General features: G+C 37.0%; 1 protein-coding gene across 2 annotated transcripts in view; it reads left to right on the top strand.

Annotated features, from left to right (window-relative positions):
• The window catches only part of NPY1R (neuropeptide Y receptor Y1), a 44,314-nt gene that overhangs the window by 20,900 nt on the left and 6,669 nt on the right, over nucleotides 1-16,745 (top strand). The window contains exon 3 of one of the 2 annotated variants that reach the window (XR_005563241.1): nucleotides 15,347-15,504. Coding sequence is in view for 1 of the 2 variants with exons in the window: in XM_039380449.1 (XP_039236383.1) it covers nucleotides 15,347-15,351 (5 nt within the window). In the remaining variant the exon portion in view is untranslated. Of the gene's footprint in view, nucleotides 1-15,346; nucleotides 15,645-16,745 lie in introns of those variants that run through there. The other variant, XM_039380449.1, reaches the window with a different exon arrangement.

Below are 16,745 nucleotides of genomic sequence, written 5' to 3' on the forward strand. Positions count from 1 at the left end.
CAGGGTATTTATGCCTCTGAGGCAACTTTTTTCTTAATTCCACATATGGAGGGGTCAAAAGGAAAATGAGTCCAGAGCAATATGTGTTAGCCTGGGTAAGTCAGTGTATCTCAGGAAAGGAGAAGGCAGCCTTGATACAGATGCATAAAGTTCTTGTATTCTTTTGCAAGGTGTCTATAGTTGAAATCACAGTCTTGTGTAATACCAAGAAAAATAATTCTCCATGGTAACCACCAGGAGCACCCCAAGTTATCTTAAACTCCAATGAGACCTAAATATCTTATTAAATTGTATGAGTTTGTGGAATGATGAGAAACTCATGATAACTTGTTTAAAAAAAAAAAAAAAGAAAAAGTTTTTGTTCTCTAAGCGTGTTGCGTTCCCATTAACAAACATTTTTGCACATTTGGTTTCTCATTTGTGTTTCTAGTATCCTAGCGGAAATAAATGTCATAAGATTGTTTTTTCATGCTAAGTTAATATGCTAGTTTTGCAGACTGGGGGATGTTTTCTCAGCAGGGAAATAATTATTCTGAAAACAATGGACTTTTCTTAATAACGTTTAAATCTTCATAAGACATTCAGGGTTTCAAGCCAAACCATCCACAGCATGACTTTGACTCTCTTTTGTCAGTGATTGTGTTGGTAACTATGCATTAACAACGATTATTATTCTACTTACAGGTCTATAATTAGATGTATCCGAGAGCTAGCACAGTTAGTGTGTTGAAATAAGCCCTTCCAGATACCTGCACAACACTCAGCACCAAGACATGCCAGATCTAATAAATTCTCAAGTGTATGGTATTTTCACATATTACAGTGGAACATATCTGGCTTTGCAGGCTTTTGGGAAAATAAAAAGCTGCACAATTTTGTTGAATTTGTGAAGAAAAGCTACATTAGTTTGCCCACCCAATAATTTCTTTTTCTCCTAAGAGTTTTGGTATAAGAATGGCTTCACGCATAAATGATATAAATGGGAACAATTGTCTCTACTGTTATAAACTGGTTTTAATTTAATTCCCCTGTCCCCATCCAGCTTTAATGAGGTTTTAACCAACTGTAAACGCACTAGTGAGGACATGAGGCTAACCCAACATAGGTTCCACTAAGGGCAGCTTGCTTTTTGATCTTCAGCAACTTGGTTCAAACCAAATTTAACCTACATCGGTAGTTCAGACTCAATTGCTGAAAACTCTGCAGTGTAGGATAACCAGTCACATTGCACAAGCCCGTACTGCTCGAGCACAGGTTGTTCAGGCTGCATGTGAGCTGTGGCACCCTTGCCAGATAAGACTCACGATCTGTGCACTGGTGGGCATGGCATTTTTTGGGTAGGAAGATTGTGTAGTACTGTGTTACCTGTTGTGCTTGCAGTTGTGAAGCTCAGCATGGATTAAGGCTGTGTCATGACTTGTGCCTTTTTCACTCCAGAAGCTGTGCTGTACACCAGGTGCTAAAACAAGTCAGAAAAATGCTATCTGACATCGTAATTTTAGGCAACATGCAACATGTAGTACATGAGGACTTGCAGTGATTTCTTACCAAGTTTTATAAATGCAAATAAATGAGGGAAGTCTCTAATACAACACAACATTTTCCTGTATAAGAGCTACTTTTTATCTCAGTCTTGCCTCAGTCATTTAGCTTTAGGATGTTTCAATACCATTAACTGGAATGAGGTAGGTTACATTAGGCAAACAGATTTCAGCAATTTTCAGGAAAAAATACATTAAAATTTAATTAACGCACCAGAATTGAAGTTTTACGTTGAACTCTAACTCTTCCTCTTGATATGCTTTTATAAATGCGAGACTCTGGCTATGGTGTTTTAAATAATACTTATTTAGACCTTTAGATTTAATTTAAAAGTATTTTATTGGAAATATTTTCATTTATTGTTGTAATTTATTCATGTTATTTTTTAATGTGAATATTTAACATGACATTTAAGACACACTATTAACTATAGCTTCAATAAATTCCCTGAAACCAGCTGGTTTCATCACTGCCACGCTTCTGTTATTTTTTAACCTCTGAGATTGACTGCTGTAGCTGCTGGAATTTACAACCAGAAGCAGGACAATTTTAAGTCCTAAATGATGATAATCCACTATTTTAAAAACATTTTTCTATGTAAAATAAGTACTATTGCAATTTGCTCACTCAGATCAGGAAAGGTCAGGGAATATCTTTGGAATCCTTCTTTGCCAGAAGAAATGACTTACATATTGCTAAAAATAATTCTAATAAAGATCCTTATTTTGTTGAGTACTTACCTCATTCAACACATCTCCACTTTTATCACCTTCTTAGAAAACTCTAATAGATTAGAATAATGCAGTTTTCCTTAGAAATTTTTTTAAATGATTTTTTATTGTTCTAAAATTTTACTTGAATTTTCTTATTTTACAAAATTATGCCTTCTCCTTCACTCTTCTTCAAACAAAGCACAGGGGACTGTAACTCTTTATTAAAAACATAGTATTTGCAAGTCTCCTATTTCAGACCGTATTTCATATTAAGACTTTGCAAAAAGTAGGTATTTTTTTTCTCAAAAGGGTCTACTCTCTGTTTCTCTGATGTGACCATTACATAGACAGAAGAATATAAAAGCATCCATGGGGTTTTTTTACCTCTGAGGGTAAGCCGTTGCTTTTAAAAAAGTTTAGCCTCATAGTTTCTGCAAGTTTGGGGTTCATGATTAACATGGTATCTAGTTACTTTTGCAAAATGCCTTTAATGCTAGGTGGTGTGCACTTCTAAGCAGTAGAAGGTAAAAGAGTTTTTAATATTATGAACAATATATATCTGTATAAAACCAGTAATTTGATGGTACTGATCACTCACACAATTTTATTTCAATTAGGCTTTTTAATAATATGATATCCCTAAAAGCTATTGGTGTTTTGATGTGTGGCTACAGCAAATAAGAATTTTCCAAGACTCTGGAATCTCTTATGCCTTACTCTGCAGTAATGTATTCAAAGGGAACTTACCTTTTAGAGCTGCTCTAAGAAAATTTGTCTAATTTCATGTGGAATAGTTTAGGTGAGTGTATGTAGCCAAAGGACCAGATTTGAGCATAGTAATAGTAATCTCCATATAGAGAAGAACTTTCTGAGCTGCAGTTGTCTGGTTTCTTGCTGTTCCTTAGTGCTAGAATAGAGATTAAGATACCTCCATCTGTATTTCTGCCAAAGTCTAAGTTCCAGAACTGGAATTAATTGTCATCTATTTAAACTGACATCTCTGTCATCATGTGCCCCTAGAAATTCCCCTGCATGGTTATGTTATAAAGCACAGTAGAAAAACACAGCATATACAACAAATCACAGCATTATCAATAGAAAATGTGTAAAAAAATGTTTCTGAGGGTTCCAAAGAACCATGTATACACAGCTCACTGTAATAAGCAACATAATTTACTGTGCAGAAAAGTTAATCTTTCCAATTTTTCCCAAAATGGGTATCAGTGTAACATTTGGAAGCATTAATCTCTCTGTATTACTTGATTGATAGGTATTGATAGATCTTGGATGGGATTTTGGTTTGCTGTTGTTTTCTTTTAAATACATGTGCTTCTTATTTCACAGCAAGGATGCTTCTAGAAGAGCTGATAACATACCCATGGCGTTGCGGTCATATAAATCACAAGTGTCAAGCAGTGCAATGCTTTTTCTCTAAACAAAGCAGAAGTGTTACATATAGTTTCTCCAAACATCTCTCTGGGAAAATTCTTACATCAGACCAATATTGGATTCTGTCAAAGAGATCTGCTGTGAATTCTGATGTTTCAAATCTTGGACAATGTCACATTAGTCCTTACAGCATCTGTAGTGCAGCAGTCATCTTTAGCAATTAAAAAATACCCTTGCGTCTGTCTTCTGGATTCCCCAACCCTAGAAATTTAGAACCATTATTACTTTCTATTCAAAGATATTCAACAGTCTCCAAATCCTGCTTAATTAATAGATATCCCTTTAAATGATGAATGTCATCTGAATAATAGAAAATATTCTGGAAAGTTATGCAGCTTAAGTCTGTCTGGGAAGGGGAACATTTCTCTCCATTAATCCTTCAAAATGCTTTTCGAGTTTCATGACTGCCATGTCAAACTTCCACAAAGATCTCTATGGGATGCTGCTGATCATCCATGGATAATCAGATACACAGTTCACTGCCATTTGTAATGTACTGCTGACTGATTTGTGCACACTAATAGCCTACAGTGGACACTGTAAGAAAGAATCTAAAAAATCTGACTTTTGAGGAAGAATAGGTTTTGCCTACCATTACTTTTTGTCAAAAAGGAATGTTGATGGTCAAACTGCACACTGATATGTCAGCATGCACCTGTTTGAAATGTGTAATGAATTTCCTTGGTTTTTACTTATCTCTTTCATTTAAAAGGACATTTGCAGGAAAAAATGCCATGGTTTGAACTTGGAAACTGAATGATAAGCATTTAATGATTAAAGTGATACAAACATACCTCAGTCTGGAGCATCATAATGAAATAGGCAGTTTGTGTTCCCATTTCATAACACACTGAAAAATTTCAGCTGACGATTATGAAAAAAAATTTAAATCATTTCTAGAACATTTATATCTGTGCAACAAAGTGCCCATTTGTCTTTCTAGCATAGCTTTAGAGTGATAATTTCTATTCAAAAACTAAGTGGATCATACTTGTTTTTTTTTTTCCAGTCTCTGTGTGCAGAATTTTTGTCATAAATATTCCTGCAGCACTGATAGGAAGGTTCACTGATATGATGAGAAATGAGATAAGAAAAAACAAAAATGTTTTCATACAGAAACCTCAAAACTAAGAAACATACATTTTAAGGTTTGGCTTCTCTGATTATTGAATAACAGGAAACAGTATTTTCTGCACAAATTCTAATCTATCTACATTTAAAAAAAAAGCATCAATTTTAGCTCAGTATTTAATTATCTGTTAAAAAAATGCTTCATATAAGTCTGGTATTAATTTTATAACCCTTAGGAAGAAATAAAATTTTCAAACAGTGTTCTCTCCATCTAGGCCACAATGGAACATATCTGTCTGTGGTAGTTCATGTCATTATTACCATTGGACTCAGTGTAGCTTCAAAGTCTTTCACCCATATACATTTATTGCAAGCAATTAAAACTGATTATTTATGAAATATATGTAAGGGAAAAAGCACATGCTGCCTTCAAGTGTTTCCAAGGCTACAGAAAAGAAAAAAGACAATAGATGACTGCATATACTAAATAGTTGCTAAAATATAACAAACCATTACTCTAAAAAGAGTTTTATCTTAGCTGAAGTGTATGTTTTTGTTTCTCATGTAAAATAAGGTTCCCATCTCAAAATGCCAAATCTTGACATCCACAGCACTCCACAGTTACTTGCCATTTCCCAGAATCTCAGGTAGCCTCCTACGAGCTTACTTGAATTTTGTTTACTAACAAGAAATAGGACCTGCTAAATAATATGGATCCTGAACACCAGCTGAGGCAATAGCCCCCCTCCCAGAGGACCGTGTCTTCATTTTTTTATAGGCATTTTCACTTAACTACCACATTTCTCTTTCTGCTGATAGAAGAAGGCAAAGTGAGGTAGTAAGTCTACCATGATTTTGGGGGGAACACTGGGAGAGGAAATTTCAAGCCTGCCCTTACTCTTAATTGTTTGAGATCCACAATGGAGCCAAGGTAGACAGAATATCAGAACAGACAAAAATCCTCTGTAGTCTTCTCCAACACACTGCTGGAGCAGCCAGCAGAATTTCATATTTGGGTAACCCAGTACATTTTCATGTCATGAAAGGACGAGGCAGGTCCACTTCAGTGGTTACCTAGATATCACCAGTTCAACCCCATTTTGAAAGAAACCTGAAAATCTGAAAAGTTAAGCTAACTAAAACATTCTGTGAGTGGCTGCTGAACTAACATTTCCCATTATGTTATCAGATTTGGCTTATGGATCGTGATATGAGACTGTATACAGTCTCTATATTACACTATATTACACTATATTACAAACTGATATTACAATCAGATAATATAGTATAATATTATTGGATATAACACTTCCCATAAACTTCAGGCTTCACCTTGGAGTGTGAAGTATGAGTCTATATTTACCTATGTATAATTTAGCAATCCACTATGTACAGTGTCTGTTGCTGACATGAAATATCAGTGTCACCAATTCTCAGAATTCCACTTATATAAATTTATGTTTTCAAGGCTTTATTTGCTTATTTGTTTCATTAGAAAGCTGATATTGTTTTTCACAGGGTCAAAGATCAGTTCTTTTCTCAAGGGCTTTCCATAAGTCTTTCTACTCAGGAATAATTTCTCTAGTATCTAAAACATCACTCATTTCTTCTTCTCTGATTTGACCATTAGTAAGCGACTCCAGACTGTCTGTGCACTATACAGTGTTAAAAATATTATCAAAATATTTTTCATCTTCAACTACGTGATTCTCTCAGGATACAGCTCCATCAGCAAGATCTGTTTACAGCCTTGAGTGTTTGAAATTTCACAATGAGAAGCAAAGGGCAAGGCTTAAAATCATATATTGTGGAGACTGCACACAAACTATCAGATTATACTATTTCCAGGAATGAGAGGAAAGATAGGGGATGATATGTCAAAATAGTACTAACAGCAGTGGATGATTATCTCAGAATTCTTTCAGAATTCATTGAGTTCTACTTTCTCTTGCACTATGGAAAATTAGGATATGAAAACATGGGACCAGCTGGCAGAAAGCTGACAGGTGAACAGTGCCCTCCTCTACAGAGGGAACAAGGACTTGAGGTGAGCTCTAGCTACCCCTCAAGTGACAGGAGAGGGACTCTCACCTTCCTTACAGAGTTGTCACTCCTCACACAGCCAAAGGAGCAATGTGGTAAATGGCCCCTATACTACAGACCTCAGCCCTGTTTAGAGGGAAGTCATCCAGCTCTGAGTAGGAAATGGAACCAAAAGGCCCCCTCCATGGGGATGCTCAACTGGACTGAAGTGCTCTGCCCAGAACATCCATCCTCTTCTGCCCTTCTCCACTCTTCATTATCTGCACTTCTTCCTCACTCTCTTCCCTTGGTCTTCCCAGTCATTCTTCCTTTTTCTTGCTTCTCCACAGCCTGCTCAAAGACACAGGCATCAGTTAGAGATGGAGATATATGAACTTTTAGTGCCCTTTCCTGCTACATGGATCAATGGATGGACTCCTGGAGCAGCAGCATGAGTGCCTTCCAGCGTGCCAGAACAAAGGCAACTCAGGAAAGCCTTGATCTGCCCTGCCCAGGCCCAGATATTCCAGCTGCCTGCTACTCACAGAAGGCAGAGATCTCCTCTGCAGTTTCTCGCTCCTTCATGGATGCCCTGGGCAGCACACCCAAACCCATGCCCACCACCATGGGGGAGCAGCTGCTGTCACAGGGCCACCTGTCTGGGAGGTGGCATCAGGTGGGGATTGTGCTCTCCCACCTTTAACTGCCTACCGGTGCAAGAGGGGCTTTGCTCCCTACCCCTCTCAGGCCTTCCCTTCCAGAAACAGCCAGTCCCAGCCGCCCACCCCACCTCCCTACCAGAGGACACCTCATCCTTAACTACAGGTGATCAGGGACAGGAGGAAGAGGCACCTTTGTGGAAATCTTCGCTCCCAAGGTGTTTCAGTATGGAATTTTATTCTTCCATCCAAGCATTGTGGTTTGTTTGGTTGGTTTTTTTCATAGTTCTATTAAGATATAGATTATTTAGTTATCATATGCATCATATGTCTTATTCCAATAACCTTTCCTGTTTAAAAAAAGGTTTAAAATTTAAAAATCTATGTCCCGAAGATTTGTTTATGTGAATTATTGTCTCAGTCATTCTTTGTGTGGGTGTCATTGCATTTTCTTCCTACAACTTGTTCCAAACCTGCATTCATAACTCTCCATTGACTTCTATGGCGGCTTTCCATGTAAAGCAAAAGTAATTCCTAAAGCAAAGAGGTTTTTTTATATTTCCTGCTAAAACAGTTATTCTTTGCTTCTACTTCAGCACATTGTCACACAAGATTGTTTTCTCACTTACTATCATGTGGATAGACTCACTCCACTTGGCAGCCCTTTCTTATTTCAGCTTTTCCCACCTAATCTCTAACTCATTCTCAGTTGTGCCTTTCTCCGGTCCTCTTGTAGTGAGTCAGTCTGCAGTCCCTGTGGAACCCCTGAGGATGAAATGATTCTTTTTGAAAGCCCTTTTAGTCTTTCTTTTAAAAATACTTCCAATTTTCCACTAAATTTTCAATCTCCTTGCCACAGTAGCCATTCTGTTACATTCTGTTAGATTATTCCTTTCTTTTTTTTCAAGAGCTAATTTACTGCTTCCCAAATCAGACTTCTTTCTTGCGTCCTGCTACTGTATATGTAATCTCAGGTAGCTCAACATTTTTCCAAAAGTCCTGAGCAAGTTTACCTCAGAATTTCCCTCCTAAAGTCCCTTGCTGTTCACTCCAGGAACCCTGTCCTTTTCCATCTAAACACCCCTGTTATCACTTCTGAAGTAATTCTACCCACCTAGCTAAAACCCTTCATTGCCCATATGAGGGTAAACCTCTTTTTGCTTCTGAAATCCTCAAAACGCCACATCTGGGATACCTCAGCATTTCCCAAAAAAACTTTCTGTTGTCCCCTCAACAAACTTTGGTGTTTCCCATCTGAGACTTTATCACCTCCCTCATGAATTAACTCAGATTTTACTAAACAAAACTGTTCATTCTTCTTTCCGTCATGTTAACACTTTTAACTAAATCCTACACTGTTCCTTCCCTCTGAGGTACCTCAGTGTTTCCCACTCACACACGTGCACTGCTCTCTTCAGATAGTTCCCCCATTCCCACATTTCACTATCACCTTGAGGCACCCCAACATCCTTCCTACATATGTCCCCTTTAAATAGGTGAACACCCTCTACCCTCAAGAACCTTCAGGTTCCCTCTGAGATACCTTAGCTTTTCTACCCAAAAATGGTCTGTCACCCTGACGTACCTCAGTGTTTCCTGCCAAAAATCTCCACTGCCCAACTCTGACGTACTGGGTTGGATTGTGTTGCGCCCCTCCACACACCGCTCCCTCTGCAGGAAATCTGTGACAAACCTCACCCAAGGCCTCTGCTATCACCACTTGCCTTTCCTACTCAAATTCTTCACCAAACTCTCACACTCCTCTCCCTAGCCCTCTCAAGGATCTCAGTGTTTCCCACAGAACATCCCCTGCTCCCCCTAGAGACATCGCAGCCCTTCCCACCAAAGCTCTGGCCCTGCATCCCTGAAGTACTCAGTGCTCCCAAGGTACCTGAGTACTTTCCTCCTCAGAGGTGACTCAGTGCTTTTGTCTGACAGCCCAGCATTTTCTGCCCAAATGCGTCCTCCATCCTCCCCCGAGGAGGGGGCACTGTCTATGGCACTGCAAAATGAATGCCTGCTGAGGTACCTCAGCATGTTCTGCACTGTTGTACCTCAGAGGCATGTTGGAACATCATCTACATAAAATACAGTCAAGAGTCTATAGTGGCCAGTAAGATTAACTCTGAAACTTTTTTACATCCTCTGTAAAAAAGCCTCCGGACTGTTGTTCCAGATTGCCAGTTCACCTACTGAGTGGTCATGGCTGACCTGAAGCAGATCATACACAGAAAATTGTTACAAATTCTGAGAAGCACTGGAAGAAAATGTTCCATTGCAGAAACTTCATCCATAAATTACTCTTCAAGAAAACAGGCCTGTAGATTAAAAAAAAACAACAAACCACCAAAAACCAAGAACAAAAAAAAAAAAACCAAACTAAAAAAACACAGCTTCCATTATAAAACGTCAAAGAAAAAGAGAGGTATGGGGTTAAGTAGGTGCCTTTGATGCATAATATCAACACTTCTGATGGCAAATAGATCAAGAATCTTGTTTACGGAGATCCAGATGTCAAAAGCCTTATTTGAGGGCTCAGAATATTGAACTTACACAGACATGTGTAAGTTTTCTTACTAAAAACATGTGAGTTTTCTTACTGTAATATATAGAAAAACTCCTACAGATGTCAGTGAATATAACATTTTACCGATCTGCTTGTGTGGCAATTCCTAGTATTTATGTTTAGCCTAAGTATGAGCTTTCTGTTGAAAAACAAATCAACCACGAGGACCACAGAATCCTCCCATGCCAGTGTAAAACACCTAGAAAGACTCAGATCTCCTGTTCATATAAGTGATCAGGAGGTAACAATCTCCAGTCGACAACTCCATCCTGGGCTGTAAGCAGATTAGGAATTGCTTGCCTAACTTCCTTATTACTTGGCCTTTTATTTGCAGCTGAATGTCAGGGAATATGTGACTGAAGTATACATTTTGACTTGTCAGACACGGAGAAGACTTCTCAACAAGCTTTTGTATATCTCAAACAGAAATGTCCAGGAAACACAGTATTTGAAAAATCTGGAAAGTATATTGATATAGAAATACTGCCTTTCTTCAGAAAGAGATTAGCTTGTGCAAATTTGTTTAGAATATATGTTAACAAAATGGAGAACAGAAAATGAAACCTTCTATCTGTGAAAACATTTTAATGAGAACAACCAACAGTAATTGGTGGACTTGTCTTCTGAACATGCTTCAGATAGGACTGTGCCATCTGGAGTTACCAGCAATTTGATGAAATGCCAAATTTCTAATTTTGAATTCACTGATATTGCTGTAATCTATTTTATATATTCTTTATTTTGGATTCATGACTAACATCACAATGTGCTTTTTGCAGAACAAATATTGCCTAGCAAAAACACCTATTTCTATTTTTGGTATTATCTTATAATTAAGAAGCATCTAGGAATATCTGAGTAATCACTGCATTATCTAAACAAACTCTTTTGCAATATGATGTTTTATCAATATTATTACTGATCTTGGTCAGCCTTACATACAACACCAGCCCCCCCAAATATGTTTTAGTAAATATATAATACAAATATACAAATAAATACAAATAACAGAGTAATTTTGCTAAATTGTGTAACAACAGGTGACAAAGGGATTGAATGAAAATTACATGCATGTGGCAATAAAGTAGTAAAGCAAAGAAAAAGTATGCTTTTTATTTCTTTTAGAAATTGTCCTTCAAGCATCCTTATATTTGATTTCCTTGTTTGTGTAGAAGTTGCTAAAAGTAAGTGCAATAGAAATAGATTTTAATAAAACAACAAAAAAAAGAAATAAGCATTCAAATAATGTAGTTGCAAAAATTCTGCTTTATCTTCTTACTTCAAATTTACTCAGTCTTCCAGCTAGCTTTGATTTTTTAAATTTCTCACTACCATGGCTATGTGAACCACTATATCATTACCGTCCCAAAGACTTGGTCATTACCTCCCAAAAGACTCTAATATTGCTCCCCTCTGCTCTTGTATATTATCTTTTCCCAAATAGTTTATTAGGTAGCTTAAAGTTGGTTTGTCCACGAATTGGGGTTTCATGTGTCATTGTGACATGCAACATAATGCCATAGTCTAACACTCCTAAATTACTTTCTCTTTCACAATCACTGCTTCTCTTTCAGCCTTCCCCAGCAGAGAGATTTCCCCTTGCTACCATGGGCATTGCCTTATGCTGCTGCTTCATGTTCTAGCATCACAAGTGCACTGTTTGTGGAAACAATTGCCCTTTCACTCTTTCATTTATATCAGTCTTCTTAGGTTGAAGATACAAGGAAGCAAGTCAGAGGAAATGGCTTCATTATAAACTTGCCATCTGAAGGTTCTCTTCCTTTTCATCTGCAGCTGAAACTCCTTCCTCTACTCTAACACTGAACAAACAGGATGGTTACCTAAGAAGGCTGAAAAGCAGGAACACACAGCTCCCTTAACTTTATGTGTGTCCATGTATTTAGTGTACATATGATTTCAGCTTTGCCGGAATAAGGAGCTAGATCATTCACAATGAACAGGCAGACCCAAATGAATAGAAAGCAAATGAGCATCTCTGGATTGTATTTCCTTTGAATAAATTGAGTTATATGAGTAGGCTAACTCAGTCTTCTACCAGAGAGAGCCATGATTGTTGAAAGTTCTTGAGTCTCACTTTCTGACCACAAGATGGAGGACCACTAATCCAATTAAGCTCTAATTATTTATCAAGGAGTTCATCACAGTGTGTTAAATCAGATATCCTGTCTCTCTGATGTGTTGCTAATATTTTTTTCCTCTACTCCAATTTTTTTTTGTTTCTTACAGCAATCTGCTTTTGGTGCACCTTCTTCCTCACTTCTTTCTCTTCTTGTCCCCAAAGGAAACAGCACAAAGCAAACTGGTCTGGTTTCTAATATCTAGGAAAGTATGACCTTGGATAGAGGCAGTACACATTGATTTGCAATGAACACATTGCTTTTGAGTGGGAGGGACTGACTGTCTCAAAGTTATGTTTCTCATGGAAGTAGGCCAGCTTGTACAGAGGGTTTTACCCATAAAATAAGGTAATGATAGTACTGACATCCATGTGAAAGACAAAGTCCTAAAACTTCTGTGTTCACAATAACAACTTGACAGAAGATAGCATCTGAAGAAAAAATGGTGGCCTAAACTTCCAGCTGTACACTTATTGCATACAGATGGTAAATGAGGACAAATCTGATCAATTTTAACTTTTACAGCATATGACCTTTTTTCTTAGCTTAATCAATAAAGAACCCGATACTTCTCCAGTTTTCTCTGAATCCATCTTGAACAGCAAAACCAATTTGTTTATGGCATATCTCCAAAATTCAAAAAGCAAACCTCAGATATCGACAGACAAATGGAATTTTGAGATAATTTAATTAATCCAAATGATAAAAGAAATAAGATTATTAAGGGATATACAATAATTCCCACAATAAACTGAAATCCAACCTGAATGTACTGGATGATATGTCTTGTAGCACATTTTTTTTTTATTGTGAGAATCCACTAAATATCATAATTAAAATACAACATGGAATGCAGATGCTACATTCCTTTTTTCAATAAAATTGTTTTGTGCTTTGAGTGCCATAGTGTAATTGAAATTAACCTTTTGTCTAGGAAAAGTGAACAATTTCTTAAAAGAATTAATTTATTTTTGTTGGTGGCTAAGATTCCTGTATGTGTCTCAGGAATTTCTGCACAGAATTAAGAGTAAATACACCATGCAGGCACATGTATTATGTCCGTCTCTTAGGCAGTGTCAAGCCAATTGTGCACAATAAACTGACTGATAAGTCTCTGAGTGCGTACAATAAATCAGAGCATCCCTTCTGTATATGACGTAGCGCACCCAAGCAGATCAGGCAGGGTTCTGTGCAGTAGCCATTGTTTCAGAAGTCCTGGGTGTTAGGATGTCTCAGGGGAACCAGGCATCAGGAACTACTGCTCTGACGAAAGACAAAAACATCTCTGCTTGTTTAGGTCAAAGACACATCTAGCTGAATATTCTGTCTGCAGCAATAGATGATGGTGCTTATCTGAAGGAAAAACGTAATTAACAAAATTAGCGTAGGTGTCTCTAGCCTGCAGCAATCTGGGTGTAAGAAATTTTCTGAGGCAGTGACGTTATCTTTACAATTAATAGAAATGTATGGTATCTAAAACATTATGTGGACAGGAATGTCAGCTCAATCTTATATATTGTGTGAAGGACCATCTTTCTTTTTTTTTTCATTTTGAGCTGCCTCATGAAGGTTTTAATGTTTTAATGTAATTGTTTTAAGCCTCTTGCTATTGCCAAGAGTTGTTTCCTGTTCATATCCCTCATAAATCTCTCTGACAGTACATTTGGATTGTCTTTTTGCAGACTGAAGGAGGTTGTTTTTTTAGTACAGAATCTTCCCTACACTTGTTCCAGTTCTACTACATCCGTTCTGACATGAGGGATTACAGATGGTATTCAAAATGCAGAAGCACAATCGATTTATTCTGCAGTATAATATTTTTTCTGGTTTTTTTCTTTGTTTATTTTTCTCCTTCTGTCTTTGTCTTTCTCTTTTCCTTTTTTTTGTCCTTTTTTTTGCCTTTTCTCTTTTTTCCTTTTTATTTTTTTTTATTCTTATTCAGCTAACACTTTCATAGACTTGTTATTATAATCCTAAGGTGTCTTTCAAGACTTGTAGTAAACATGCAAGAATATATTTTAAATTAGGACTGTTCTGTCTCATATGTAGGATTTTATAAATTTTGATTCTGAAATTTTCCTGCCTTTTTATCACCCAACCACTCAGTCTTTCAATGTTCTTCTGCAATTCTTCACAGTCATCCTTACCTTTACTAACCTTATTAGTGTAAAGGGTAGCCAATTTTGTCACTTTGTTGCTCTCCAGATCTCTTTTGACAATAGATGAAGTTTTCTTGTATTATCCATGTCCATATATGTCCATTCTCATTCAAGCTGACAAGTCACAGGCAGGCTAAGCAGTTCAGCTCTTCTACATATTCAAAACTCACTTCCAAAAATTAATCAGCAATAGACCAGAGATCTGAATTAAGAAGTTCTCACAGAGTTTCAGGACACATGATCCAAATAATAATAATAATAATAAAAAATAATAATAACAACAATAATAATAATAGAAGTAGGAATAATAGGAATAATAGGAATAACTACTAGTACTTTTTACTGGCTTAAATAAGTGGAGACTTGATATTGGCACTGTTGATCCCATTTGCACAGTACTTCTCCCTTTGTCTTACTAAGGAAATTTCTGTAACAAATGGCCACTCAGTGCTACAGGGAGAAAGGTTTTGACCATTTCATAAGGTTTTGATCATTTCTTTCTGAAGCACTGTAGTAGCATTGATTTTCATCTTATTGTACAGTTCATCAAACAAAAAGAAATATTTTTCATTTTGTGATGTGGAGAGTGGATGTTTTTCTAGTCCTTCTGGACCAAACATGATTCACATGATTATCTGAGATTGCAGGAGACTGGATATGATGAGTCATGTCTCTTCCATGACTCTTGTCCTTGGTTCTCAAAGAGCCTATCAACAACAATAAATTACTACCAAAAAAAAAAAAAAAGGAATTAAGTCAAACAAACAAGACAGAAAAGGAAAGAAACATGGTATGATAAGAGAACTCCTGGGACAGGCGGAGGGACTGCATGAAACACTTATTTCATGGATGGGAAACTGGAAGTTAGGAGGAAAGCAGAGGCAAAGAATTTTAGAAAGTCCTGTGTAATATGTATTCATTTTAGTTTCTATTTCCACTTTCTTTAGATCATTTTGGCACATTGAGTACAACTCGTGTATGTGATGTAAAATGTTGTTCTTTTTCTCTTTCTGATGACTAATTTCAGAATAATCATTGAGTAAGTGATCTATCTCAACTGTGTCTGTATCTTACTGGTGACATTATGAGAAGAAGATTCCATTTACAAGATTTTCAGTTTTTTCTGAAGACACTGAGCTCATAGTCACTGAAATTTCTCTCAAGAATAAGAGAATATTTCATCAGGTGGGTTTTCAAAATTACTTTTTTCCACAGACATAGTTTTACTTGTGAGGTTTGCAACTGACTTTTAGGTTTCGAGAGACATGGCATGATGCAGGTCTTACCTGTCAGTGAGGAATTTATGACAAGAGTTGAGCACTAAGGCAATGTGCTTTCAGTAGTCATTTTTGCTAGGCAGACAAGCCTAGCAAAAAATAAAATATTTTTATTTTTTTGTAAAGTTTAAGTGTTGAGGATTTTTTTGCTAGTGTGGGGGTTTCTTAGATACAGGGAACTATAATTGAGTCAAAGGTCAAGTGTACATTGATTCCCTGTGGTTAAATCTGAATGCAATGCAAAGATTAACACATTCCAACCAAACAGATGAAAAAACCCAGTGTATTTTGTGGAACGAACTCCCTGAGCACCAAAAGAACTGTGAAGGCCAAATGAGTATTAAAATTCTTGAGGACATAATGATTTCCCAGAAGCTATTCAACAATGAGTCTAAATATGCAACTTTCTCACCTGCTGGTCTCCTGTATCTTCTTGATATCTTATGCTAGACTGCTTTCTTCAAACTCCAAAGAAGTGTCTGTTTTCCACACAAACCAGTTTTTGTTTCAAAGGGACTTCTTAAGAATTTTTTATAGTGCTTCTGTTATTCTGTTTCTTAACACTGATCTTTTGCAAAAAAAACCCAACACAAACCAACTAGTTCTTCCTCATGACTGGGAGGAGGTAAAACTTTCAGTTTTACTTATGTCTGCAAGGACAGTAATGCTGGCACAAAGAACAGGACAGAAAATAAGAACTGGGGAAAGGGTAAAATTGCTTGTTTTTCTGGCAGTGCCAGTTTATGCTGCACTAAGGTTATGAAAGTACAATGTAAGAAATGCAGTCTGAGATGTCAAGTGTGCAGAAATCTACAGCAAAACACCTGAATAAAGGGAGAAAGATATTTTAGATTCAATTATGACATAAGTGGATTTAAAATTACAATCTTTAATAATTTCATGGATTTTGTGCCTATTGCCTGTCATATATTGACATTTTAATGAGTGCCTGTCTACCCAAAACATTATTGCAAGCATGGGAAGAATGCTAGGCTCTGCAGCCAAAACGAGATGGATTGGTTGAGAGCATGTGTCGGGATGGAAATAAAGGTCTTCCAGACTTCAGACAGTTGGTAAAGTCCTCCGATAGCCACAAAAACTTCACTCAAGGTTGGGGGAGACATGCCTGAACCATGATAATCAGATAAA

This window comes from Pipra filicauda, unplaced genomic scaffold (genome assembly GCF_003945595.2).
Source record: "Pipra filicauda isolate LSUMZ 115617 unplaced genomic scaffold, ASM394559v2 scaffold196_size3971931_pilon, whole genome shotgun sequence".
Lineage (NCBI taxonomy): Eukaryota > Metazoa > Chordata > Aves > Passeriformes > Pipridae > Pipra > Pipra filicauda.